The 26960-nt window shown below is 37.4% G+C and overlaps 1 protein-coding gene across 8 annotated transcripts in view; it reads right to left on the reverse strand.

Moving 5' to 3' along the window:
• NCKAP5 (NCK associated protein 5) overlaps positions 1–26960 on the reverse strand; it is a 375601-nt gene that overhangs the window by 37031 nt on the left and 311610 nt on the right. For 7 of the 8 annotated variants that reach the window (XM_052791617.1, XM_052791615.1, XM_052791612.1 and 4 more), the window contains 3 exons: positions 22880–26727; positions 22007–22184; positions 17636–17714 (listed from right to left, as the gene is read on the reverse strand). In XM_052791617.1, the coding sequence (XP_052647577.1) occupies positions 17636–17714; positions 22007–22184; positions 22880–26727 (4105 nt within the window). The remainder of the gene's footprint in view (positions 1–17635; positions 17715–22006; positions 22185–22879; positions 26728–26960) is intronic. The other variant, XM_052791613.1, reaches the window with a different exon arrangement.

Genomic DNA, 26960 nt, shown 5'->3' on the forward strand with positions numbered 1-26960 from the left:
AAAATATAGAATAAGAAAGGACTTCCATTAGTTTTCTCTTGACCAGAAGGAAGACATTTGTGCAACACTGGTTATGTTGGAGAGGCAGAGCTCTTCAGCAGAGACATGGAGTAAACTGGAAGCACCACAGAAAAGAACATCCTGAAAACAAAAATCTGAGGAGTCTCCCCTCTACTGTCTGTACAGTTAATGATTTTGCAACTCAGTTCCACAGGGAGTCTGAATGATTTTGTGGTGTGGTTTCCTTTTTGAGCATTCTCTAAGAAACTAAAAAGTCATTCCCTCCTAATTATAATAGCAAAATTAAGTGGACTCAAAATGTATACCAAACAGCAAAGCTGCTTTGCTCAGGGTGAACTGGAAGATTTAACACTATTTTATCTTCTGAGGTCATGTTTCTTAAAATGACATAAGAGTTTGTCTTGCCCACTGTTACCTTGTGTATGTCTAGGAACGGACCATAAAAGCAATGGCATAAGATCAAGAGAAATGAATACTGAGGGCCATACTTCCAAGAAAATAGAGTCTCCTGCTGTTCCCAAAATAATTGGGAGAGTGATGGAGTAGCACACCAGCAGTGTCACATTTAATTAAAAGGAAAAATAGTTTTAATCGATTATAGTCTTCCTTCATAGAGACTTTATCCATGATAAAGGAAATACACCAGGTGGAAAACAGATTTTTAAAACAGCTCACTAATTTTTAATTCTGAACAACCACAAAAGGGCCTGGCTTTCAAAGTGCTCAAAGCTCAGCAGGTCCCATTGTGACGCTTAAAGACAGATTTTTGAAAAACCCTGTGGCTCAACTATGTTGAGCAATCCTCAAAAACCTAGTCCTAAATCCACACAGTACACCACAAAATTCTTTGTGCATGTTAATTTTTCACTAATAAAAGTAACTAATTCACCCCTAAAGCTACATTATACAAACAAAAAAGTATCTCTCAGAACAATTTGTATTACCAAATGAATGAACATACATTATCTTGCATTGTTTTTAACTTCTGTGAAGCAACTGCAAAATCAAAAAATACGCTATACATCTCAGTGACAGCTTTCAAACCGAACTGTTCATGGCCCATCTGATTTCATCAGTTGCACTGATACTTCAAATGACTGTTATCAGTGAGAGCTGCACAAGACTACGTAATGAAAATATGTGAAAGTTAAATCTCTGATGCTGCGACAGTACTACTCAATAGATGAAGAATGATTCTGCAAAACATTAAAGTCCGAAAAGAGTTATATATGAGCATAATTGCTTTTGCTTGCAAATGCTTCCTGGCATACAAGCCAAATTCCTTGCCTGATTCTGTTTTTTTTTTCCTCTTTCCCCGCCAGGGAAGAAAAAAGCTCACGCAATGGTATTAGTTTTTATAGTGGACACAGATAGACTCACCATCTGCTATTTCACTGAACAATCGGACTAGAATTAAAAGTCTGAAATACTGAAATAGCCCCTTCCCTCCCTCCCTCCCTCCCTCTCTCCCATCATGTGGATTAGAGTCTGGCTGGATAATGAAGTCCCTGGAAGTCCTACTGTGAAGGAACATTTCTCAAAATTGAAAACAGAAATAAGGAAGAATTTAGAGAAATTTCTTGGAGATCAAGAAACTCCTGACTGCATGGGAATCTTTTGATGACAGGGTATTGTAAGAGCTTTGTGGACAATTTGAGGAAGACCTTTAATGTTGAGAAGCTTCTCAGCCACTAAACAAAAGGAGTTAACAGTGCATGGAAAGTTTTCTGAAAGTTTGCTCAACTCCCTACTTCTCAATAATTTTCAGGTTTAATATTTTCACAGACAAGATGATCATGCAGTTCATGTCCTACATCAGCTGGACACCATGGTAATTTGTACAGTTGGACAGGCTTTGGCATATTCCAACATCACTGGTGTTTTACCAAGACCTCTTCAACATGGAGTCAGCACCCAAATTAGATGGAGTAAAAAGGATCTTTGAAAATTGTGCACCATTCTGAGGGTATGGACAAGAGGAGAATAGAAAAGGGACGTACACTCTGTATGGCTGTAGGTAACAGGAATTCTAAAAATGAGATAATCACTGGGGAAAATTACAATAGCAGCTCATTCTGTGGGCTTTTTTTACATCTTCCTCTGAAATGCAAAAATTAAAGAGTTAGAAGTAAACATAGCCCACTGACAAGAACTGACAACCTAGAATTCATTAAAGTCTTTTAGGGCATTCTCCTGAGCATAGATCATTGAAAAATGCATCTTAAATACCAGCAACAGATCATTAAATCTAATTATTTTTCAATGTTTTTTTATTTCTTCTGAAACATTTGCCACAAAGATACCACAAACACACCACATCTAGCTCAGAAACTACCCTTGATATAAATCATTGGAGACTGGGAGAGAACACCCAGGGATGCTGACTGCTGACCTGGCTTTTGTGTTCCTTCAGAGGCACTGGTATCGGTCACTCCGAGAGTGAGAGGAGCTCTCAGTCCAAGCTGGTACCACGCTCTTTTACGTTGTTATATAGCACCCTTCTCTGTTCCTCTTTTTATACAATGCATGTGAAAGGAAAATCAATTTTGGGGCAAAAATAAAAGGCAACATAGAACAGCTACTATGAAGGGAACTGCTTCCAGCACAACACAAGAAATGTGGGTCCAGCTTCCCTCAGGCTAAGTTCTACACTGATGGTTGCAAAATATGGTATTACTCAAAATAAGCAATGGAGCAAAATCTGTCCCATTTTTAGACTAGGTACAAGTTAGTCTTTCTAATGTTGAACTTCTGTAAACCTATTTTGGGTCCTAGCACATATGCAAGAGATTTCATGAATTTCATACAACAGAAGAAATAAGGTGATGACGTAGCTTTTAAACACAGCTTCTGATACGTGTTTCTTCATTAATGCGAAAAGAGACTTTTACTAAGGGGGATATAATGCCACATGTTATTGTAAACAAACCTTTAACTGAATAACTGAAGAATGTTTCAAAATGTTTCCTCCGGTAAAGATTCACCTTCTAATAAAGTCTTTTTACGTTGTATCTTAAAAAGAGTTTCACAGATGCTTAGTGTATTCACAAATCACATACCAAACTTCCTTTACATAGGGACTGTTATACTTTTAAGAAGTCTATATATTCGCTCACAGTTATTTTGACCATCTAGTTAAAACAATATGTGAGTTTTATCAAGATGCTTAAATCATCCATAAAAATCTTTATGGAAACCACAAGATCCAAAGTTTTACCTGCAGAGCTAAAATGAGGCATCAATCAGTAATTCTATTAAGCAGGTATATTCTCTTATGTGCATACATAATGTCATTCAAAATGGTCAGGCAATTCACCCACTTTGAATTAAAAGTAGTAAGAGGAAATGTTTCTGAATGTTGGCATACAGGGAAGGACTTAAAGGTCCTGGGAGGAAATGATTATAGGCCCTACCATCTTGTAAGTAAAGTTTTGCCTCTCTACCGACTTGTGCCATGACTGACAGAAGGCAGCCGCCTCTCAGTGCTGCTTGATGGGGTCAGGATTTCCAGAAGCGGCTCAATAACCTCAGCCATTCCCCGTCAGGTAGAACCATGATGTTACTAATGAAACATACTGATGGATACCAGATGCAATTACTGCAAACAGACATTATCTCTACTTCAAATGACTGACACAAACTGTTTCTATTTGGAGGTGGCAAAGTTACAGAAGTGTGTATGTTACTAAACTTTGATGGCCAATCTATCTTAACATTAAAAATAAACAGCAACTAAGAGGACAACTGTATTTTAGGTCAAAAATATCACAGGTAGTTCTGCTTATGTCAGGCTTTCTATGTATAATGCTAATAGCACAGGGACATATTTTCTTTCAAAGAAGCATCCCACCTCATGAAAAATGTGGAATTCTCCCCTGTGCTCACCACTACAGCTGGTTTGAGATCTTCCTCACATAAATTTTCAAGTTTTGGCCTACAAAACTGCACATGATTGACACAAATTTCAGCTGAAACCTTTGAGTAACCACCAGAATTTTCCACGGAAAGCAGACATTTTCAGGAAAAAAGTATCAGTCAAAAATAGCTCTGTATCAAGAACAGTTTCACTGGGAAATTTCCAGCAAGCTGTTTTGAGAAGTACAGACTCAAACATTGAAAGGTTTTGAGAGATATGTAACACTGAATGGGTTTTCTTCAAGCAGTATCTAGGACACTAAAAGTGAAAGGGCGTAATTCCCATCAGTAACAGAATACACAAATTCTAACAAATTACCTTTCTTTGCATTAGAAAGTTCAAGACTTTCTACTAAGCTGACACAGGGAACCAGAAAACATGTAGTTGTTTTCTTCTGAAACACAAAGGGAGTATAATTTTTCTAGTATTTTGAAACATGCCAAATTATTAATTAATACCTTTTATTTTTTTCAGAATAATATTTCAAATGTAAATAGGTCTTTGCAAAATTGCTTTATCAGTTAATAAACATCTTTAAGCTACATGTGGCATTGGCAGGAAGAACTTAAACTACAGATGGCAAAACAGATCTCTTTATTTGCACATCCTTCTCTTCATCTGCGATGCTAAAGCAACCACAAAAAAATGAATGTATTTCTGCCAAATCAATGTCAATTTAAAGTAGATTATTCCTTCTGGGTTTATACCATAATTTGATCCAATTAGTCAAAGATGAATGCATTATTGTTTTCTATCTAGATCTGAAGTATAACCAGTATGCAAAACTAAAAATCCTGGAAGGCTATCCTAGATGCAAGTAGAAAAGACACAAGTTTTCACAGCCTGGATACTCCCACGGGTACTGCACTGGTGAAATGGAATTATTTCTACTGTATACTAAGGAAGGGTAAATGGGAGCAGGACTGTGCAGTGTATTTTCAAATGATGGATCTACAAGTAAACTTCATTCATGGCTGTTTGAATCTGGGATTACAATTTATGCTTATTTATAATAACAATAATAATAACAAACACAATAAATACAGACTTTACTGACTTATTCAGTGTTCTTTCTATTGCTTCTTCCTAGTCAAGGTTTTTTTTTTGCAAAACCCACCAACTTCAATAGGTCATTTATCCAATAGTTTGACAGTTGCCTTCAAGGTTTTCTGTGACCACAATCCCATCTTTGAAATGTATTTTCTGAGCTGAAACAGATAATTGCTGCCTCATTTTAATTCCAGTCCCACCTTAAACACAATTCTACTAGAAAGTCAAAAGATTAGTTTTAATTATTAGTCAGTACTAATAATCTTGTACTCCAATTTGGCAGTTATCTATGGACTTTTTTTTTTTTGGCAATAAGTGATTCCCTTCCCTCTCCGGGCATTTAGATCCCTTTCTTGCATGCTTGGAAAGAATAGTGGCAAGCTACTTGGAACAGGGTTGTTACAGAGGACAAAACTTTAAATGAGTTGGAAAAAGCACTTGGATAATTCTTGGAATTTTCTACTCCACATCTCTCAGTGTCTATTAAATACAAAGGTCTACATGCAGCTTCCAGTTGGGGAAGTCCCACAACTGATGACGTCTGGAATGATCTCTCTGTATTATGCCGTTACACTTCCTTTCTAAAAATCTACTCACTGTTCTCAGGAGACAGGATATTAGAAATAGATACAATTTTAGTCCTACAAGAAAAGAAATATTGAGACTTATAACTCATGTGAAAAGCAACTTTAAGCTCCATGTAAAAGGTAATTAAATGCAGTCCAGCTGCAGCCTGGCTGTCAATGAGGCCAGCCTAGAAACACTTTGGAGAGCTATCCCTCTTCTTTTTTGGCTGTATGTCTGCCTTTGGTTTTACTTCTGCACTTGCCAATCAGCCTTACAGATTTGCAACTGTCTTTAAGAAATCCTTATAGATGAGTAATAGCTGAGAAGAAAGAGAAGTCCTCACATCTGATGCAAGGTGTGAATCCATGGTAAGCAACAGGTCTGTCGCAATGCAGAAAAGTGGCTTTTCCAGGTTTTTTCACTGAGAATAGCCTTCTGTTTCCCTTAGTAGCCTGAAATGTAAAGGTTGGGAGCACACTGTCTAAGGAACATCTTACTGAGGATTGCTCATTCAAGGCATGGATGGATGCTTCCCTTCATCTGCTGTTCTTTAACAGAAAAGACATATCCCAACTCTCAGAAATCATACCTGTAAGTAGCAAAGCCCAAGAAAGGATGGTTTATTGTTACCCAGGTGCTAGCTAAGGGCTGCCTCAGCCGTGCCTTTTCCATGTAACCACAGGCCTACCTCTTCTCTCTTTATGCCTCAGTTCTTCATATTAGAACACAGAGCTAATCACACCTCCCCATTACACAGTGATATCGTGAGGATAAAGAACGTAGGAGTTTGGCAACCAGTATATAACCAACCTCCAATCACTTGAATGCATAACACTTGTGTAGAAATACCTTTACTCTAGCTTTTTCAGAGGCTGTTCAGGAATTAATAGCAAGCTGCAAAACACTTGCAAGAAGCATTAAGGTTGTTACTTTTGCTAATATTATTAAGAGGTAGCTGCTTTAACTTTAGTTTGGGAATAACTGCATTAGACCACAGTTACAAAAGAGAAGAGGTCACACTTAGCATCTCAGATACACGGGCTGCAGACAGTGCCCAAGGGACCATTTGCTGCTGGTGTCTGTTCACTGTTGTAGTTTGTTCACTGACTAGTGCATTTGAAGCATTTAAGGATAATGGGATGGAACCACTGATTTACCTGCTCTAAACCAACTCTGTTATAAATTGGAGTTTGGTTTCACTCGCATTGAGATACTTTCTTTGATTTTCTATTCCCAACAGATAGGACTAGTGATAGTGCTTTAAGCATAAATGCTGTCTCTGGTAAACACAGAGAAGTTTATAAGGAAGCTCTGGGTTTTGCAAATGCACAGGAGAACATACTATATTTATTTTAGTAACATCACTGCTTTTTGTTTATTAGTACAAAAAAAGAGTGAAATTAAAGCCACATAAATATTAAATGAAGCTTTAAATAATTTATTTTTAGTTCTGCCCTGCAGATGGCTTTACTTAAGGGTACTACTAACAAACAGTTACAAATATACATGCACACCTGAAACAGGCTGATTTTACTTCTTAATTAATGAAGTGAAAACTCATTAACAGAGTGAGCATAGAGAGCTTTGAGTAACTTTTAGGTGAACTATAATCTTTCCATTTCTGCACTCAAGTTCAGCTCCTCCAAACCAGCTGAGTCACTGTGAAACTAACTGCATACAAGCAGGAGTTGGTAAGAAACCATCATGATTTAAAGCCAGAAGAAAGAGCAGAGATTTTTTTCAGGAAGTCTATTTTTTTCAAAAAAAAAAGTATGCAATGTTACATGGTGTTTGTTACAAAAACATCATTAGAATGACCATTTTGAAACAACATACTGGACCTCTTTGCCAGTTAAAGATAGGAAGTAGGGAAATTATTCACTGTAAATATATTTGTTGACTTCTTTTTCTTTTCCTAACAGTGGATTATCCAACCATTGAGAAATTCTTGAGTTTACCTAGTGTTAAAAACAATGTACTAACGCTATAGGTATTATTTCTCCATTATAGTGATTTTTTTTTTTTAAAAAGCCTGTTTTTCTATGATCTGCTATGATGGCTAATTGCATAATCAAATGTCAACAATTCAGGTCTCTGACTGAAGACATGAATCAAAGCTCCTCAAACTCAATTAAAAATGGCAAAGACAACAACAAAATTAGGAATAGGCATCCTGTCCTCAGAGTGAGAATTTGGAAAGGTATATGCCAACACAGCTCAAATATAATTGATAATTCAGGTGAAAAATTATTTTACATAAAAATTCTACTAGATATCTTTGTAGAAAAGGAGCACAAAGTCCGTGTGTGCACAGTTGAAACAAATGTTTAAAATAACTCAACACATCGTCATTCAAAATGCTTTTCAGTTTGCTCAGGTATACTTCAGGTATGTGAATTAGAGTTAATAGGAAATGCATGACTGAAGCTCCATACAGACATCTACAGATGGTCCTAGCCAGAAGCAAAAAACATGTAAAGTAGAAAAGTTTCAGATAGAAGGACTCATACTGTTATAGAGAATACTGGCATATACTATCCTGTAATAAGTATGATAATCAGGCACAGTCCTGATTTGAGTGATAGAAACGAATATATATTGGGCCAGACTGTAAAGTAGCGTAAATCAACATAGCAGCATTAACTTCAGAGTTGAAGAACCTGGCCATCCTGTTTAATTAACATTTTAAGCCTGAATGAGACCAGCAGATTCTCAGTATTTTCAATAATAATTAGACTGTATCCTCTGTATAATGTATAAAGAGCCACACTTCTTGTGCTAGTGATAAAATTTGGTATTTCTGGGTGAATAAATGTAATGACAAAGAAGGAAATTAACAGCAAATCATTGCGGCTAATAAGGAAGTGTTGATCCAAAATATTAATTCTCTCCACAGAAGGAAGACAAGCTACACAGGAGGCAGCAGTGCTGCAGAAGAATTGGCAATTAGACAAGTGCTATGTGTACTATCTTTTAAAGTACAAAGAAATGATTTGTCTTTGCCAGACTGTGAAGAAGGTAAGCTGACATAAATTAGAAGACACTAATGGATGTTAGTTTCTTATTATTCACATTAGCAAGGTTCTCCATCATCTTCACAGAACGGAAGTAACAACTAGAAAAATACACAGAAAGTTTCGCTCTATTATCATAGGCTCCTTCAGATCATCATTTCAAAATTAATCCCTGCAGAACTACCCAAATGCCAAACAAGAGTTAAGAACACAGTACCGCAGACACCATTCATCCCATTTCTAGTGGCCCAAACATACATAATGCTGTTGTTCCTCTCGCAACTCTCTCCATTCTGCACAGTAGCCTGTTCACCTTCTCACCCATACAAAAAACATGTGCTAATAAAACTTCACTGAAAAGATGCAGAGGAACTCATTAGAAGGAGAGGATATTTAATCAGCTTTATGCACCAGTGTGAGTTGTTTCTGATGAGCAAGTCCTGGGATGGTAAATGCTGAATGCTGCTCCATATCGCCCTGGAAGGCCACTCAGCATGACGACACCAAATCTTCATTAACATGAATATTGCCCCAAGACCATCAGTTGTTTTTACAACGCTTACTGGTTATTAAACAAGACTTCCCCTCAGTGATGCCTCATTTTAGCTACTCTGGTTCAGAAAAGTAAGGATACCACAGACACAGGTCATTTCAATGGTGTTCAGGATCAGAAAATGAAAATTTTGAAGTACAAAATGGAAAGAACAGTGCTTGATAATTGCGTTAAAGTGTAAATGCTTTGGGGATAGTAGATGGAGGCATGAAATGGCATAAACTTTGAGGAACTGACAGAGGTATTTAGGTGAGTGAAAGTACAAATGTAACTGCTTTTTAACCAGGTGAGCTCAGATCTGCTTGTGCACTTTCACACATGCCTCCCCTCCTCCTGTCTGAAGCATTCCGAGGACAGCGAGACCATGATAGATAAGGAGGTTGTGAGGGTTTCTCCCGTATCTTCCAGGCCCCTCATGGCACTAGGTTTTGCAGCTTTTTTTTTTTTTCAATGAACAAGTTTGGATCCTGATGTTGCTAGAGGCAAGCAGCTTATTTTAGTATTTATTAATTCGTCATTGTTTTAGCAACTGGGAACCTATTCCTTTGGATTAACATCCAAGCTGGTTAGATATAGCAAGTGAGCACGTTGTTAAGTTGCCTGCTACATTGAAGTCCCATTTCAAAGCTCCAGCCCAGGAAGCACGCTTACTAAAGCAATACAGTCAGCACCTACAGATTTAATACCTACCTCTCAGCTTCCACATACACACAGGGCTTTAGAAAATGGCTTTGTTACCAATGTACAAATAAATGCATGCATACTTGTACCACTGCTCATATATAGGGGATTCATGAAAAATCTAATACTTTATCAGAACTTGTATCAAAACACAACATTTTTGAGCATGCAGATTCGAAATTGGAACAGACCCAGGTTGGAAATGGATTTGGTGATAACAGGTTTTGTTTGACGGCTTTTACAGACAGCAGCCTCACGTGTAGAGACTTCTAGGTATTCCACAGCTTTACTGGGTGGTGATGGGGAAGATAAAACAAACATTCTTCCTTTATCTGATCATGTGTAAATGAATGATTCAACTCCTATATCAGTGATAAGATGATTGCTAAATGGTTCTTCTCAACTTCTATCAATGGCCTGATGAAAGGAATTAACACTGACAGTGATAAGTTGTTTTCTCAGGCATTGAGACTTCATGACAAGAGAGGATTTCTTTTGCAGTCAAAAGACATTTTATCCGTTGAATATTGTTCTTCATTAAATGCATTAGAGAAGTCCAAGGATTTTCCTGACATTTAAGCAACTTCTGGAATATCCTTTTGCCTCTCCACAGTGATGTGGATCACCTCTCTTTACTGAATGCACAGGCTGTAATACAGATCAATTTGTTCACCGTCTTTCCTCTGTCACTTATTCTGTTACATTTATCTCGGTAATTCATTACAGACCTCACCTAATCTGTCTCCAGGTTTTGAGGGTTCTTTAATGTAAATGTGTTTGCTCAAATATGTCAGGCTTAATGGACACGTTTTAGGATGATCCATGTCAGACTTAATGTATTTACCACATTAATCAGGCTTGTTTCCTTCACATCTATTTTCATTCCCTGAGAATGAGAAAACATGAATTCAATAGCTGTTTACTTAGTACTCCAGTAAAAACGTCTGAAGTTTTAGTAGTTTACATAATGGTGGATAAACCCAAGTCTTTTGTTTGGCAGAGGCGGGTGTCAAGTAGTTTTTCTTCTCTTACTGGTTGCTTGGTGCAAGCTTATTAAACAAGCAGATGAACCGCTATTGTTTTCATCAAGCTTTGGAATAGGCCATTGGATAACTTATATAATTAAGCATAATGAGTATGTACATTAAATCGCACATTCAGAAATAAAATTTGAAACATACTTTTTCCATTTCAGTTTTCATCAGATCTAGATTTCAGAAAGAAACCAAGAGAAAAAAGGCAGATGACACTGGACCAAGGATCTGTTGATTAGAAGAGGTATTGGTATGGAAGCAAAAAGGCAGGTTCTGTATCGTGGTCTAGATTTGTGTGGAGTCAGAAAATATACTGGGGCACCACACAAGCACTAAAGGGTGACCACCAGTTTTAAATGATGCAGGTGAACAAACATGAGGGGAAAGGTGAGAAAAGAATATCTTGGTAGTAAATGGGTATATTTGTGGGAAAACCATACAGAAGAACCAGAAAGAAAAGAGGAGTCAGAGACAAACAAATTTACCTGGAGTACTAGAAAGAATGCAGGTCCTTCTCCTCATAGAAAACACTGCTTATGAAGTGTGTTTTTTTATTATCATGTATATAGTTTCATAGGTTGGCTACTGGGTGCTGAATAAAACAATATCAGAATACACAGATAAGGCTATCATTTTTAGTATTTGATACCTCAATACAAATAATTATAATGCTGACATTTTATTTTAAGTCAAACCCACTTAGATCTACAACATGTTATACGTCCTATGTTTGCTATTAGTATATCTGTAAAATTGCTATCAAGTTGCTAGCAACTTATCCATAAAAATTCTGTGAAGGACATTCCTGGTTTCTACTGAAAATGTAGTTTGATCACTTTGCTGCATGTAAAGCTTAAAAGGGTGGACTTTAAAACACAACGCAACATATACTAACAACACTTCCTTTCGGGAATATTAGGTGTCTAAGGCATTCAACCAAATGTCCTCTAAAGAAGACAAATCTCCGAAAAGTTGCTTAAAAGATAGACCTTCCTTTTTCTGACCAGATTGCCTTTAAATTAAACTGCAAAACGCTTCTGTAAGGTTGTTCTTGGAAAGTAGAAAAAACGATAAAGCCTGCTATAAGGCAGATGATTATCAAGAATTTTAATGGAATTGAGCGCTGGGTTACAGCAGAGCTACAAAAGAATCCCTTGACCTCAGTGTGTGTTTTTGTTCTAGCACAAAGCAGCAAAGTCTGCAATGCACTTTTAATGTTACTTTGATAGTGTGGAAACCCAACCCTCTATCTAGCTAGAGACTTTTCAAAACCCTTTTAAGTATCTGCGGGCATTTTCTCTGTATTATAGAAATGCTAGTATCTACAAGGTTCCCATTTAATGTTGGATGAATCAATTTTGAGCAACTGACCTGGACCTCTTACGAAAATTTGACAAAAATTAGACCCAAGTCTTTTTTTAAAGTTTCAAAAATTCTGACTACATTTACCTTGATAATCTTCACCTGGCTCTGAATTTCACCTGAAATACTCCAAACAAACAATAGGGGTCAATGCCACAGTTAGATAATTTCTTTCCAAGAACTGTGAATCTTTCTACTGTGGATTCTAACCCCAGCCTGCCTCAGGGAAATAACTCCCCATACAACTTCAGTAGGTAGTATCTTGTGTTTCCAGTGGAGCAGGTGGTACCAACAACACTCAGATATATTTTGTATTGCTACTACCAATTCTTGTGTTGTCAAGTATTTGGTCTCTAGAGTCATCACAATGCTCAAGTGAACTGCAGGTCTATTCAGATTTTTTAATTTATTTTTACCAGTGATGTCATCCCAAGGACAAAACCCACCTGCAGTGATGTCCCTGACGTCAAAGCTCAACAGGCTTTTATTAAAGAATGAATCTGGCCTTTTAGTTCAATCAGTGACATATTAAAGATAACATCTGAAAGCAAAAACTTTCCAGTTCAATAAAAGAATTCCTTTAGATGAACTGTCCATGCTTTCATGTACTCCCTGAACTTCAGTGCTTCAGGCCAGAAGTGCTTGTTTGATTCATTTAGGAATTGCTAGGGATAGAATGACCACTGGAAATCCACTATGGTGAATAAACATATTTACACATAGAAATATCTGTGAAAAAAAAACATTCCTCTTTCTTTGTATTGAAACCTGAGTATAAATTTAAGAATAGACTTGAAACCTTCTCAGAAACCTCTAATCAGCCTATTTAGGCTGGTGAATATATGCTGAGACTGTGTTTCATGTGACGCTTGAGTATATCGTTAGCAAAAAGCATATTCAATGTTGACTTGCTTCTCTAGCAAATTTATCACCCATTTGGGGTGACAAAAAGAAAAGGAAACTGGACCCAGAGAAATTATTATCATGCAGCTTTCAAACACGGGGTTTGGTAAATCACCAAAGTGCTGATGTCTGAGAAAATGGCACACTCAGTCTTTCCTCCTTCAGCCTTAGCACAGGTTTATATCAACACTGAATAATGATAAGATTAATTATGACTAACTTTCCTCTTCATTACAGATACATATTCTTAAAAAGAAAACAAGGTCAGGAACCTTTTAATTTGTGTAGGGACCTGTATAGCCAAAAATACTTCTGCTCCATCAAGGTGCCCGAATTTTAGCCATAACAGATGAATATCATAATTAAAAAAACTGCGGTATGACTGTTATGGTACACCATAGTATTGTCATGTGAAATTGTCTGCAAGAATGAATTCTTCAGTAATTAGCATTTGTTTGTTGGTACTATGGATTTTTGGCTTTTGCCTTGAAGCTGTTTATCAATGAAAACTCTTAATACATTATCATTAATACAATCACACTTATCCAGGAGTGGCTGCTAATTTGAAACATTACTTGAAATATGAAACATTAAACTTTCTCACAAATGCTTTTATCTTCTCAAGATGTCCAATTATTAACTTCTCTATGTAAAGGTGTAATTTGTAACTGTCTTGTAATTTTTTTGGCCATTGTGATAATGCGGAAATTCAAGACAAATACGGACACTTCTACTCCCTTGGGGGAAACAGAATTCTTTTTCTTTGTAAAATGAAGGCTTTTTTATGTTTACATGGGAGCAATACTGTCAGGAGCTTGACACATAGTCTTTGCATTCAATAAAAGAATTTTATTTACAGGAATATTTGGAGACCTGCTGTACCTGTCTGAGCTGGGGAGTCTCTCATGACATGAAAGGAAATTCAACCTTTTTATCATGTTCTTCATCTTACAAGGTACTTTAGCATTTTCCACTTCATCACTCTTTCAAAACCCAACTACTTTATTGTGAAGGGCTTGAGGAAGGAGCTCTGAAGATGACTGGACCCGAAAGTGCTACTGGTGGATTCTTAGGTCTCCTGTCTGTGGGAAGTGGGAGCACAGGTAGCATCTGTGCTGCCAGGGCCACATTTGGCATCCTCACTGACAGTACAGCAAAAGCATCCAGGGTATAACATATTTTTGTTTTAAATTTTTTTAAAATGTTTTAAATATATGTTTAAGTAAAATATAGCACAATATAAATGACTGCTTCATATGGAAATTATCATGTGTTCCTGAAATACAGGTATACTAGAAGGGAAATTTTATATTACTGTGCATTCTTGTATTCTTTCTATTTAGAAAATCCAGAGAGTCAGCAAAATACTTAAATTTGTTTAGATCAACAACTCACAATAAATTAAAAACCTAGCAACTGGCATTTAACACGTTTTTTAACACACCCAGGAGTATCTCATTATTAGAAAGTGATGAACCAGCATTGTCTGACATGATATCAACCTTGAAGACTGTTCAGTTATATGTATCTTGTTTATTAGCTAACTGGGCAGAACTGATGTCAATTTAGGTATTTTACAGTGACTACTACAGCAACACGTTTCTTCCTATTATGTAAAGAACACCTTCCCTGCTTAATCATAGCCTTTCTACATCTTCTATACATTCAGCTCTATTTTGTTAACAGTTTAGATCAAAACCAGTAGAATAAACTCATTAAAGTACAGATACAAAACCACAGTGAACTTTGTTTTCTTAAAAAACCTGTTTATGATGGTAAAGAATGAAGTAAGAAATTAATTTACAGCCCACTGAAATTTTCAAGATTTCACAGATGTTTCTGTTCTGGAAGAACCCCCAACACTGTGAAACTGTTCCATGAAAACAACACACCAAAAGCCTCCACCAGGACATCAACTGCCCTCTTTGATCAGACTAAGGACCTGGCTCACTATCATGTGCTTGATGGCAGTGAGGCATAGCATTTACAGAGGAATCCTTCTGGCTTCTGACAACCAGAAGCTTAGGAGTTGATAACAAAGCAAGCTGAATTTGGCTGTCTCACATCTCAGCTAATTCTCCATACCAACAAGTTCTTTATAATCTTCACAAGTTCTTCCCTGAGTATGGTTTTGACTAAAATTTGCAAGCTGACATGGGAAATGTTCCAAATGAACCTTTCTTAAAGCTGCATAGAGTTTCAGTCTTGAAAAAAACCAGTATCTTTCTATGAAAACCTTTGTATCAGAAAAATGCCAGAACTTCTCTCTATTGAGGAATTTGGTAAAAGAATCTGAGTGAGACCTAGGAAAGCTTGCTATCCACAAAGAGCAATGCGGACATACAGCAGCAAAAATACCAATGTAAGATAAAACATAGCCTGATGAGAGTAGAATAAAACACAGCACAATATTGATTTAGGAGCATTCAGGAAGTGCACTTAGATCCATGCTTCTCATTACCCAGGCTTGGTCTTGTCCTGCTGAAATAAGTAACGACTGGTACATTCTGCACTAGGACTCACTGTGCTAATGTTAACAAATTTGCTTAGACTTCAATTATTTTTACTGTGCCAGTACTACCTATTGCACATAATGTCTCCCATCATCAAAGTTTCCTGACATTAACAACTAGATCCTCAGAGCAAACTCTTTGAGTTATTGTAGATGGTTTGACAAGGCAGACTAGGGATAGCTGGCATTCTGTGTTGAGCCTTTAAGAGATGGCATTGTCTAGGGAAAAGAAGATGCTTTTGCAATTGGTGTAATTCAGATGATGGAAAGGTCTTTGTACGAGCTATAGGAATTTCCCAAGGGCAGCACTGCCTGGCATCTCTGTACCACTACATACTGTGGACTTGTATAGACCTGGGCCACAGACCTACCTGTCACTTTATCCATGTCATCAGCCCTGAAAAAGGTGAAGAAGAAGGTCTTTTCTTTGCAAAAAAGAACTTTGGTGCACAGGAGGGCTGGACCCACAGTGATGACCTCTCCCAGCTAACTGAGGGCCTCATGAACCCAAGGCACAACCAAAGTCTGATTTAGGGGAATGCCAACCAACCTGCTCCATAACCACTATGTCCTGTCAGAGACTCAGATTTGGTGCCTGTGGGAGGAGCAAAATATTAATCCCCTCAAAAGCCACCCGCATGACATATTACAGGACCCAGTAACAAAGTAATATATCAAAATACATAGCAATTAGGTCTCAGCCACAACCACCAATTACACTGATGAAGACAAAGGAAGCACTGGAGTCTTTTCAGAAAAAAGCTCTTCAAATAGCTGTTTTTTCTTGTTCAGTATCTGGATAAAAAATTAAACCCCAACTTTTCACATCAATTCAAAGTAAAAGTTTTGAGAATTTTGAGGCGGAGGCAAAATAATTATTTCAGTCTGAGGAAAAATAATTCTCAACAATCTTGAGTGAGTTACTCTCTTTTGGGCAATTTCTAGTAACAGAAAGCAAGCCCTTTATTCACAGAGTGAGGAGCATGTATTTCTCTTTTCAGGGCTAGTGCCTACCCACTCACAGAATCCCCTCAGAGTCTTACACTACATTGTTTGAAGTTCTTGTTATTTAGTTGCTGTAATGGAGCCAACTTATGGCTGGGTTCTTAGACAGCGAAGAGTTTAGGGATCTTTTCTGCAAGTAAGACAGGCAGAGTTTATTTGGCTGAAAAGGATGTACAAGTCAACAAAGCATGCAAACATTTTCCTACTACCCCAAAGAGAAATGTGTTTCGACATGATACTCTGTTCAGCCCCACTTGCTGGGCTGACATTATTAGTGAAATGAAAGAGCTTCTGGCTAGCAAAATCACTTACAGTGTCCTGAAAACACTGAATCAGATTTTAACTATTGCTGCAGTCTCTGCCTGCAAAGGGAACTTGCTAAAGGAGAATCTTTTTTGTTCAGAGTCAGTTCCTTATATTGGTGACATACTGCTCTAATACAGATCCCAAACAGACTTCTGTTTTGTCCTCCATTGCCTATTAGATATTTTAACATGTACTGAGGTTAAAAGTTCGTACGTGCCAATGAAGAAGCAGGGTGAATGGTGCTACCCTCCTGAAAAGCGCAGAGCAAAGGCAACTTTATTTTCAATAACAGCTTTAAGGTCTTCTGAACAGACACCTGGTTTGCTACTTTTTCTGGTTTAGTTTATCACAGTAATTATTCTGCTATTCAGAATTTTATTCTGAATTTTACTAATTCAAGGCCAGATGACAGAGTTACAGTATATCAGTATTATTCCCACTGAAAGTATCATGCACAACAACCCTTCAGTTAAGCCACTATATGTAACCCACTAGTTTTGGAGGCTGAAATGATCTTTCATAACCAGATTCCAGAGCCCTTCTGTCAAGCATTGCATTGATCCACACTTGGTAATGGCTATCCAGGAACAGAGCTAAATGAATGCTAAAGCTGACATAAACTGGGCAAACAAATAAAGTAATGAGAATTAAACATGTTTTTTCCAAGAACTGAGACAGCAATAAAATCCAGTGTAAAATATAATTTTGTACCTATCACATGACTCTGACATGTAGTCCTTGTCATGGTGTCCTCCTCTTCTTCTTGCAGGTTTTCTGTGACTACTTTAGCCTGTACATAGTACAACAACAAAAGTGAAGAACATCTGAGACTCTGTTTATGTATGTTGCTTCATGGTAACTACAGAATATCTTCTCAGAAATAAACCAGAGTAAAGTTACAGGGCAGCTAAGAGTGGAAGTATACAGCCTGTCTCATCCTGTGAATGATATCTGAGGAAAACAACTTTAACTTCACTCAAAGTCACAATAAGCAGCAGTCAAGATACCCTTGGAAGACACAATTCCTCAAAAGGAAAAGTCTTTTTCTGCATTAAAAAAAAAAAAAAAATTATGCTCAGTTCTCCTGACCTCTTATTTGTTTCTCTCTACAACTACCATGTTTCAGATTCTATGCTAAAAAAAATGTGACTTTAGTATGTGATGTGGTGTCTCTCTAGTTCAGTTTGCAAACACTGAACTTCGGTGGTTTTGTTTCCACCTCTGTTTAAAAGCATTTATTAGCTAAACAGAGACAAAAACTTCATTTAAGAATGCAGTGCACACTAAGAGCCTGTATGTTATTTAAATCCCCTAGATACTCTATTTTTCAGATGAAGGCATATTTTTGCTCTGTTCTTCTGCACTCCTATTTCCCAAGTGTATATATAATCTGAGTATCTTCCTAGCATACAGTGAAAACCCCCTCCATTACATGCCATCAATGACCGTAGTTCAGATCCAGGGACATATTTTTCTGCCATGCTATATAAATCAAACAGGAATGAAGATACTTTCAGGGTGATGAGAGGAGGAAAGCCAGCACTGCAGAAAAAATTACTTTCAATATCTCAGAGATCTTAAATTATTCGTTAATCACTCTCTGCTGTTTTAAACTACTTAGAGCACATTCACAATAACATTAAATACATTCCATAATCTAAACCAGTAGAATTTACCATCATTTGCATGACACATCTTTGATCATAGTATATATTCTGCTTGTCTGGCTTATACAAGTAGCCCTATTGACCTCTTGTGACTAGCCTCAGTAAGACATGAAAGACTTGCTCTCTACATTTATAAAAGTGCATTTATAATCTCTTAATCCCAGAGATCTGATTGATTACATCTTTTTTCTGCTGAAATTATGCTCTTCAGGCTATGGAAAATGAAGAGGAGAGTATGTGATCATTTGGCATCGAATTACGGGTAGAACAATTTCTCACATTTGCAGACTGCATGGCGGTCTGTGGCTTGCTGCTGATGTGACATTTCACAATATTAGGATAGATCTCTGGGTATTCCCCAAACACACAGACTGCAGACAGACAGTGCTATACAAAACTCCTGGTGTCTTGATTTTGGTGCCACACTTCCACCTCACAAAGCAAAGCCCATGGCTTTTCTAAATTACACTGGCCTGTAATAAAATCACAAAGATGAAATGAAGCAGTGCAGCACAAAAATGATTGTATCTCACCTTAAGCTCCAGCCAAGGACATGAAAAAGTATTGGAGAATGTGGAATATCCTTGGTGTGGGCTAAAGGATTATGTATTTCTGTTGGCTGGCCTTTAGAGAAAGTGCTTTTTTGATGAACACTAACGGGAAGCGTATCCCTCTGAAGGTGAATGCACAAGGCCGCCATTGGTGGAACATTGCTTTTTCCATAAATTCAGTGGCAGTCAAGCAGTAACGCTCTTTGCAGGAATAGAAATCAGAGGTAATTGGTGCCTATGTTATGGCATAATAGTGCCCCAAGTCTTTACCTGGCACATCACAAGAGAAGAGATTTAATCATCAAAAATTAAATAAGCTTTAAAGGAAAAACTTGCTGGAAAATTAATGCTAAAAAATATTATGGCCAGGATTTAAAGAGGCAGTATATATATGATATGCAGTTTTGAAATACAGCAGCTTCTGCGCTGAACCCGTATGACTGAATGCACTTTGTATTGTTCAAAGAAAAAAAAAGAAATCTTCTTAGTTTAGGGCTTTTCAAAAGATTTATGCTGTTTTCTCCAAAAGTATTAATTTTGTCTTTTTACAAGCAAAAAAATGCACAACAGGCCATTCTATTGCACGCGACTGTTTTCAGTCACAGCTATATCCCAGTCCTTTGCAATCGGCTTCAAAGTAAGCAGACACCAAAGAATAACTGGAAATGATACTAATAAAATGCATGAACTTTGAATTTAAAGACTTTCCATTGTTTCTCTTGTAGAAGTTTGGAGGACAAGATGAAATATCACATACTGTGGAATCTTAAGGTGTATCTCTTTCATAAGTTAGCATTAAGAACTGTAAGGACGTTTTAAATCTCATTATTCTAGATGTCCTCAGTCTTTTGGCACTAGATATTTCTTTAGGAATTAAGTGCCACAAAAACCACAATATGAAACTCAAAAAGATGAAGCATATAATGTAACTTAACAATACAATAAATACTTTGACTCCCAGCAAAGAAAAGAGTGTATGGTGTAGGACAGGTAATGCCTTTTCCCCATGACTAACATGTCCTTAAAAACTAAATAGTGTAATTAGCATTTCTCCATTATTTATGTATATTAAGGACAATCTTTGTAGTTCTCTGATAAACAAACTGTGTTTCTCAAAGATATACTTAAAGTCCTAAATGACTATTATTGCTGCATTTAGAAAGACTTCACAAAATGACAGACAAAAAGCAGAGCAAATTATTGCAGCATTAGAAAATAATAAGTTAGAAAGAAATTGTAGAAGCAATGTGTAGAGTTTTTTGTACTTCTGTACAGTGAAGATATACCCTAAGCTGTCAGGACCATATTAAATGGGCCATAGTTAAACTGAGTGGCTCTGATAAGGGGCTCTGCTTTGCTATCAAAGTTCTAGATCAGTTGGATTGAATTTCCTGCATATTGCACATTTCCAGACTTTCATTCTCTCTCTTTCCTTTCAGTGACACTACAAGGACAGCCTTAGATATGCTTATAATTTGTGGTTTTATAATGCAGGAGACATCTACATTTTCAAAAAAGAGATGATACCACAGGAGTCAGGAGGAAGAAGTTTTCAAACACATTCATTCTACATATGTTCCTCGTAAGTTTTAAAAAGTGACCTTGCAGATGTTGTTAGGAAAGACATCTGCATTAAAGTAAAAAAACATTTGCCTGAAGTTGAAACCATGTGTGGGATACTTTAACCTTAAGCATCCTGAACATCAGTACTAAGCTAAGAGTTTTTTCCAGTTCCCATTATGAAGCTTTTTGAAATTTGTTTTACCCTTGAAACACATCCCGAAGAATTTGTATTTCAAATTCTCTCAGATGGAATAGTTGCATGTGTTGTACTTCAATAACTTAGTTTTATCAGAACAACAAAAGTAATAGCCTCAACTTCATGTTCAGTATTGTATTTGGCACAAGTCTTCAGACTATTTTGTGAAAATTATTGTTGATAATCATCATAATAATATGGTCAAGACAGCTATCAGGAATGAGAAAAGAATGCTCATCGCGTTAAAGCATCTCTGTTCTCCTGGTGCTTGGACTTTAAAACATCATGGGAAAGGCCCTTGCTAGGCAAGATATTGCTCACTAAATTCTAAGGTTAATTATTAGAAGCTTCACAAGGAAGGACACCCATTCAGTCTGACTTTAGGCTACAATCCTAGACTCTGTGTGTATGCTTCTCGATGCAGAAAAGTTAGCTACTCACATAACATTTCAAGAACCAGAATCTAGTAGCTAACAGAAAATAACATTATTTTTCTTCTGAATTGCAACATTCCTACTCTCTGGTTAAATTAAAGTATCAGGTATAGTTAGTACCTTATTGAAGCATAAAACTAACTACAGAGCATTAACAGGGAGATTTTTCCATGGTACAAAGAGAGTCATGGGTCAAATGTATGGTTTTGCTTTTGAAAGACTCCCTCTTAAGTGACAAATATTCCTAAATATGGTCAAATACTTTGCCTTTTCCCCATCAGCAGTGCATTTTTAGGCTTAATGATTTCTATAATGTTCAAAGGAATGTTCAACAGTGGCATGCAATTTTAAGGGAACGGGGAAAAAATGAAAAAAAAAAGAAAACAGTCCTATTATTTCAGTCTACTACAGTATGATGATAGCATCATTGTGCGTATATCTCCACTGGAACTGAACTGCCAGCAGAAGCAGTAGGATCTTCATGACTAGCTGTATAATCTGGCCTACAGTCAAGCTGCCAACTTTTGTATTAATTCACAATTCTCTAGCTACACAAAATCTTTCTATCATATATAAACAGTTATTATCCTGTTTGTCTGTACTGGCAACAAGGAACACATCCAGAAGTTAAAAAATAAGGTAATAATGTTTTCATGTACTAAAGCACTTACCAGGGTCTGATTCTGCATTTCCATATCAGTTTTTGTGTTGCTGTTTTTCTTGTGGTTTCCTTGAGAGCTGATAGAGTTGCTGTGAAGAGAGGAGCCCTGGGAGCTGCCCTTCGACACACTCCTGTAGGAAACATTATTTGATCCACTTTCTGTCTGCTGAGCTGCTTTCTTATCAACTCTGCAGGTAGAGAGTGATTCCTCTGATAAATTACATTGCCCTTCTTCAATCACTCTACTTTTCCATTCCTTTAATGTTTAAAGTAACCTCTCTGTATCTTTCTGTCTCTAGACCTTTGAGTGATAAATGTTTCTAACTAGCCTTGATCAAATCTGTCACTTGCAATTTCAGGTAGTATATCAATTTAGTCTTTCACATGTAATGATTTATATTATATTTGGGACTGCTGTGGGGCAAACGTGAAAACACAGTATAACAGTTGCTAAGTTCTTCTGTGACCAAAGGTTGTGGTAGCTAGAAATGTAATTAATTCTGACTAGTTACCAAATATATGTTTGCTGGTTACAATACATGAAGATGGAATACATTAAAACATGTACCTAATTATCCTCTATCTTTACACACCATCTGCCTAGATTCTTGATTTCTGGAATCATTTGAATTTCTACCAACTTGGATGTAACTTGCCATTCTTTAATTTCAAAGGCCATTGGTTTGGTTAACAAAGTAACGTGAACAAAATTATCACCTCATCATTAATGTTTTTCCCCATACAGATTAAAGTCCTGATAGCGTACCTACTGATTACTACTGCGCATTCTTAGCCTAAAAGGAACATACATTGAACTTAGCATCTGAGCATCTGTAAAGCTACAGTCTGCAACAACACATCCCAGATTGTGTTAGAGTTTTACCTGTTTAAAAGCTCTTTCATAAAACTGTCTTTTGCTGAGTATGTAGCTGTGGTGGAACCTTTGACTTGTTCACACTCAATCTCACCAGGCGTGTCTTGTGAAGGTTTCATAATTTTGCTCTCCATGACATCAGCTAAAAAGTCATCATTGTCTGTTTTCCTGTTAATTTCATTTTCTATTACACAATGTTGTTCAGTTTTCTTTTTTTCTTTTCTTCTCTCTAATTTTGCCTGCTTAATTCCAAATCCTGAAACTTTTGCATCTTTTTTTTCTACCTTTGTTTTAGGAACATCAGTTTTCCTGCTACTCAGTGCCGGGAGCTTACTCTTTCGAAAGCCAAACCAACTAGCTATAGAGGGCCCAGTCTTTTGCTTAGTCTCTGCAGTGGGAGATTTGGTTTGTCCCTGACCCTTTTGCACATTTTCTTGGATGCATAACATGACTTTCTCCTCTATTGTAGGTTGTAGAGCCGGCGAACTCAAAACATTGGTAACGTTCTCAGAGGCTTCTGCTAACTTTAAAGACATTTGCTGTCTTCGTGACTTTGTTGCTTCCAGTTTATGAGGACACTTTATTCCATCCAAGCTTTGAAATGATGAAATTTGTTTGGAAGATACAGTAGCTGATGCTTCTAACTCCAATTCTGCTGGCAGAACACTTTTTTTACTTAAAACTTCGTGTTTAAAACTTTCAGTGCTTTTCTCACTCTGGACAGATAGACTGTGCACATCTTTCTGACAAAATGGTTTGTTTCCATCACATTTTGAAGTGTTGTGAAACAAGTCTACTTTTGAAGATGATCTGAAGGGCAGTTTGCTTGGGCTTCCATGCTGACTATTGCAACTACTCATATTTCCAAGAGAACCTTGTCTAGAATAAGAATTTTCTGTGGTTTTAGGAGTATATGAAACAGTCTCTGGTGTCACTGTTGACCCAGGAATGGCCTTGATTTGAAGTCCTTCCATGGCTGAGTTCTGCCTTGTTAGAGAATTTCCTCTATCAGAAGTGTTTGTAATAATCTGAGTCCGTACTTTTCCAAGACCTTCTGTCACAGGGGCAGATGGCTTTTCCCCTGTATGAATGCTAAAACTCTGACTACGAGCTTTTGCTCCGTTCATGCCCAGAGCTGGTTTCAAGTGCGACTTGTTGCTAGAAGAAACAGATCTCTTAACTAATTTGTTTTCTAATCCATCTACTCTGTCTACCACCAAGTTGCAGTTTTCATGTGAATGAGGTGATGCTGTATCCATACCAAGTCCCACAGTAAAATTATTTTTTACTTCAGTATCAGAGTCTTTTAATTCAGCTTCTGTTGCACCTCTGGTGGTTACACACATAGATTCATTTTGCTTGTACTTACTTGAACTCACATTACTTTTGGAAGCTGCATTTATACTGTCTTTTTCCTGCTTCCCTGGTACAGTAGAGCTCTTTCGGAGAAGCTGGGGAGATTTGACAAATAATTTCAGTCCTACAGGCAGACGGGTTTTCATTCCTTTCTCATTAGAGTTTTGGGTAGCATGTGCAGTGTCACTACCATGAAACAGTGTTGACAATGCGGAATTGTTTACCTGAGATAGTAAAGGCTCACTTGTGCTTGTTGTATGACATTGAGGAGTTGCGGGGAGAATGTTTGGCATCTTTTGTGTCTGATCCACTCCACTGTCACTGGGAGTATCTTTTTTGCTGGAATATGCATCTTGTGAAGAAGTTTTTTCCAATGACGGACAACCTAGAGAAAAGGACCTGTCTGTTTGAAAATCTGTGTTGGAAAATTCACAATTCCTGTGGAGACCCAGCTGATTAGGGTTTTTTGGGCAGACTTGCTTTGTGGAAACTTTGGAAAGTACTTGGCATGCACTATGGGGTTGCTGAGATATGCACTTATTTTGCATAATTGCTTCTGCATTTTCTTGAAGGTAAGATAACTCAATTTTGGCCCCAGAAGATACATTTTTTGCTTGCATTTCATGACTAGATTGATTGTGAAAGCCAGAGTTCACAGTTCCTTTTAATGGTGACGATTTCAGTATGTTTTTTGCTGTTTCACTGGGACCAGCTCCTCCTAACTTTACTGCTACAGGTGGTGAAGGAGAGTAATTAGGCCGAATCAACAGGGATGTTGACCTGCCTGGAGGAAGGGGTGGGGATGGTGATCGGGCTTCTACAGTTGCTAAATCACAATGAAAGTCTCTGGTTGGAGGTTCTCCATAGTCACTGGGCTCTATAAGGTGCTGAGGCAACAGCGGTGATGCTGGACTCTGACTCTTTGGATACTTTGACCCGTCACCTCTGCCTGGACGTTTCAAGCTGGGCAGGGGGTGGGCAGGGGTCTTTGGAACCTGAAAGTCGACTTTTGAGTCAAAATTACGAGGTGGACTTTGTGCCTTTTTGAATTTTGAAAGCTTTACAGGTGGCAGAGCAGGTGATTTTTCAAGGGTTGCAGGGCCCACTGGTTGAGCTACAGGGGTCTCCTCGCTCTCCATCATTGCAGTTTTTTGTGGAGAAAATTTACCTCTGCTGGGTATTTTAGTCAAGTTTGGCTTTTGACTGATTCCTGCATGCACAGTGGAACTTGAATTGGCCTTGTATGATACATCATACACTGGCTTAACTAGTTTTTGTCGTGGAGTATTTTGCAGTGTGACTCTTCCACAGTGTGAAGATTCACTGCAGGTCATGGGGACAACTGTATTTTTATTCCCTGTATTATCTTCAAGAGTCTGTTTCTCGGTTTCATCTTCAGGTCTTTCGAAAGCAGTGTAGTTTCTAGCATTGGTTCCTGTCTGCAAATCAGTTATTCCCTGAGGTATAAGTTCAGTATATTCTGCACTGGACCTAGTTTGTGGCTGGTTGATTGAAATTTCATTTCTTGTTACAGTGACAACTCCAGTTTGATGTGAGCTGAATTCAATAGGCTCACCATCCTCAGCATCAAATATTACAGTAATGCACTCTTCAGAAGAGGTCTTTTTTATAACCTTTTGCTGTTTAATGAAATTACATGTCTTTGGCCTCATGTCTGAGTAAGCAGATATCTGTTTTTCCTCTTTGTCAGTAGATACAAACTTAGAATTCTCCGTGACTTTGAGCATGTCAGAGGTCTTTGTGTACTTCTCAGTAAAAGGACTTGCTAATAAATCTGATGGACTTTTCTCATCACTGCTTTCTATATGCAATTCATCCAAGACTTCATTGTCATCAGTATCCGAAAGCTGAAAATTAAGGTCCTTCCAGCCTATATTAGCATGGCTTTGATTTAACTGTAACTCAGGCAGCTTTGCTCTGGTGCACGATTTCACTTCTGCCTGAAATCCACTGACAAAGCTAGTCAATTTTTCAGGTCTTTCCTTTGAATTAAAATACGAACTTCTTTCTGGTAAATGTTTTCTGTTAGGATCCCAGTCAAAGAGACTGTCAGATATGCTGTGAGTTAATTTGTTACAATAGGTCCTGCAGTCTTTGCTTGGTACTTCCTGCAGCAACACTAAGGATGAAGAGTCGTCATCTGCATCATCATGCGAATCTGAATCATAAGAGAAAGTTTTGTTATGTTCAATGCAAATACTTCCTATTTCCATTGGCTTACAATGAGTCTGTTCATTATGGCTGCCACATTTAACTCCAGGGGAATATATTCCTTCATTAGAGTTCATGCAATCTCTGTAACCCCATTTTGATATTACTGAAGGTGATTCAAGTAATATTTTTTGCTTCTGTAATTTCTTCAGCCCTTCTAAGATATGGTTTTCCTTGATACGAGTTGGAGGTAGATCATCTGCAGGACTTGAGAGGTTGCTTGGGAGCGAAGAACCAATGCTTATTCTTTTATCCCAGCTCACGGATGACTGTTAAAACAAAATAAAACTCACATATTACTCACAAGTGCTGTTAATAAAAAGTGTTACCATTTTAGTGAAGAGATTTAAGAGTTGCATAGGGCATTACATTTCATCCATTGCTATTAATAGCAATGTTCTTTTTCAATAAAGGATTTTCTAGTGGTGTGAAGGCTGCAGTGCATTTAAAACCTGTAGGAAGAACAACATGAATGGAAGGATTAAGATAAAGAAGAAGAACA

The sequence above is a fragment of the Harpia harpyja genome, chromosome 7 (genome assembly GCF_026419915.1).
Source record: "Harpia harpyja isolate bHarHar1 chromosome 7, bHarHar1 primary haplotype, whole genome shotgun sequence".
Classification (NCBI taxonomy): Eukaryota; Metazoa; Chordata; class Aves; order Accipitriformes; family Accipitridae; genus Harpia; species Harpia harpyja.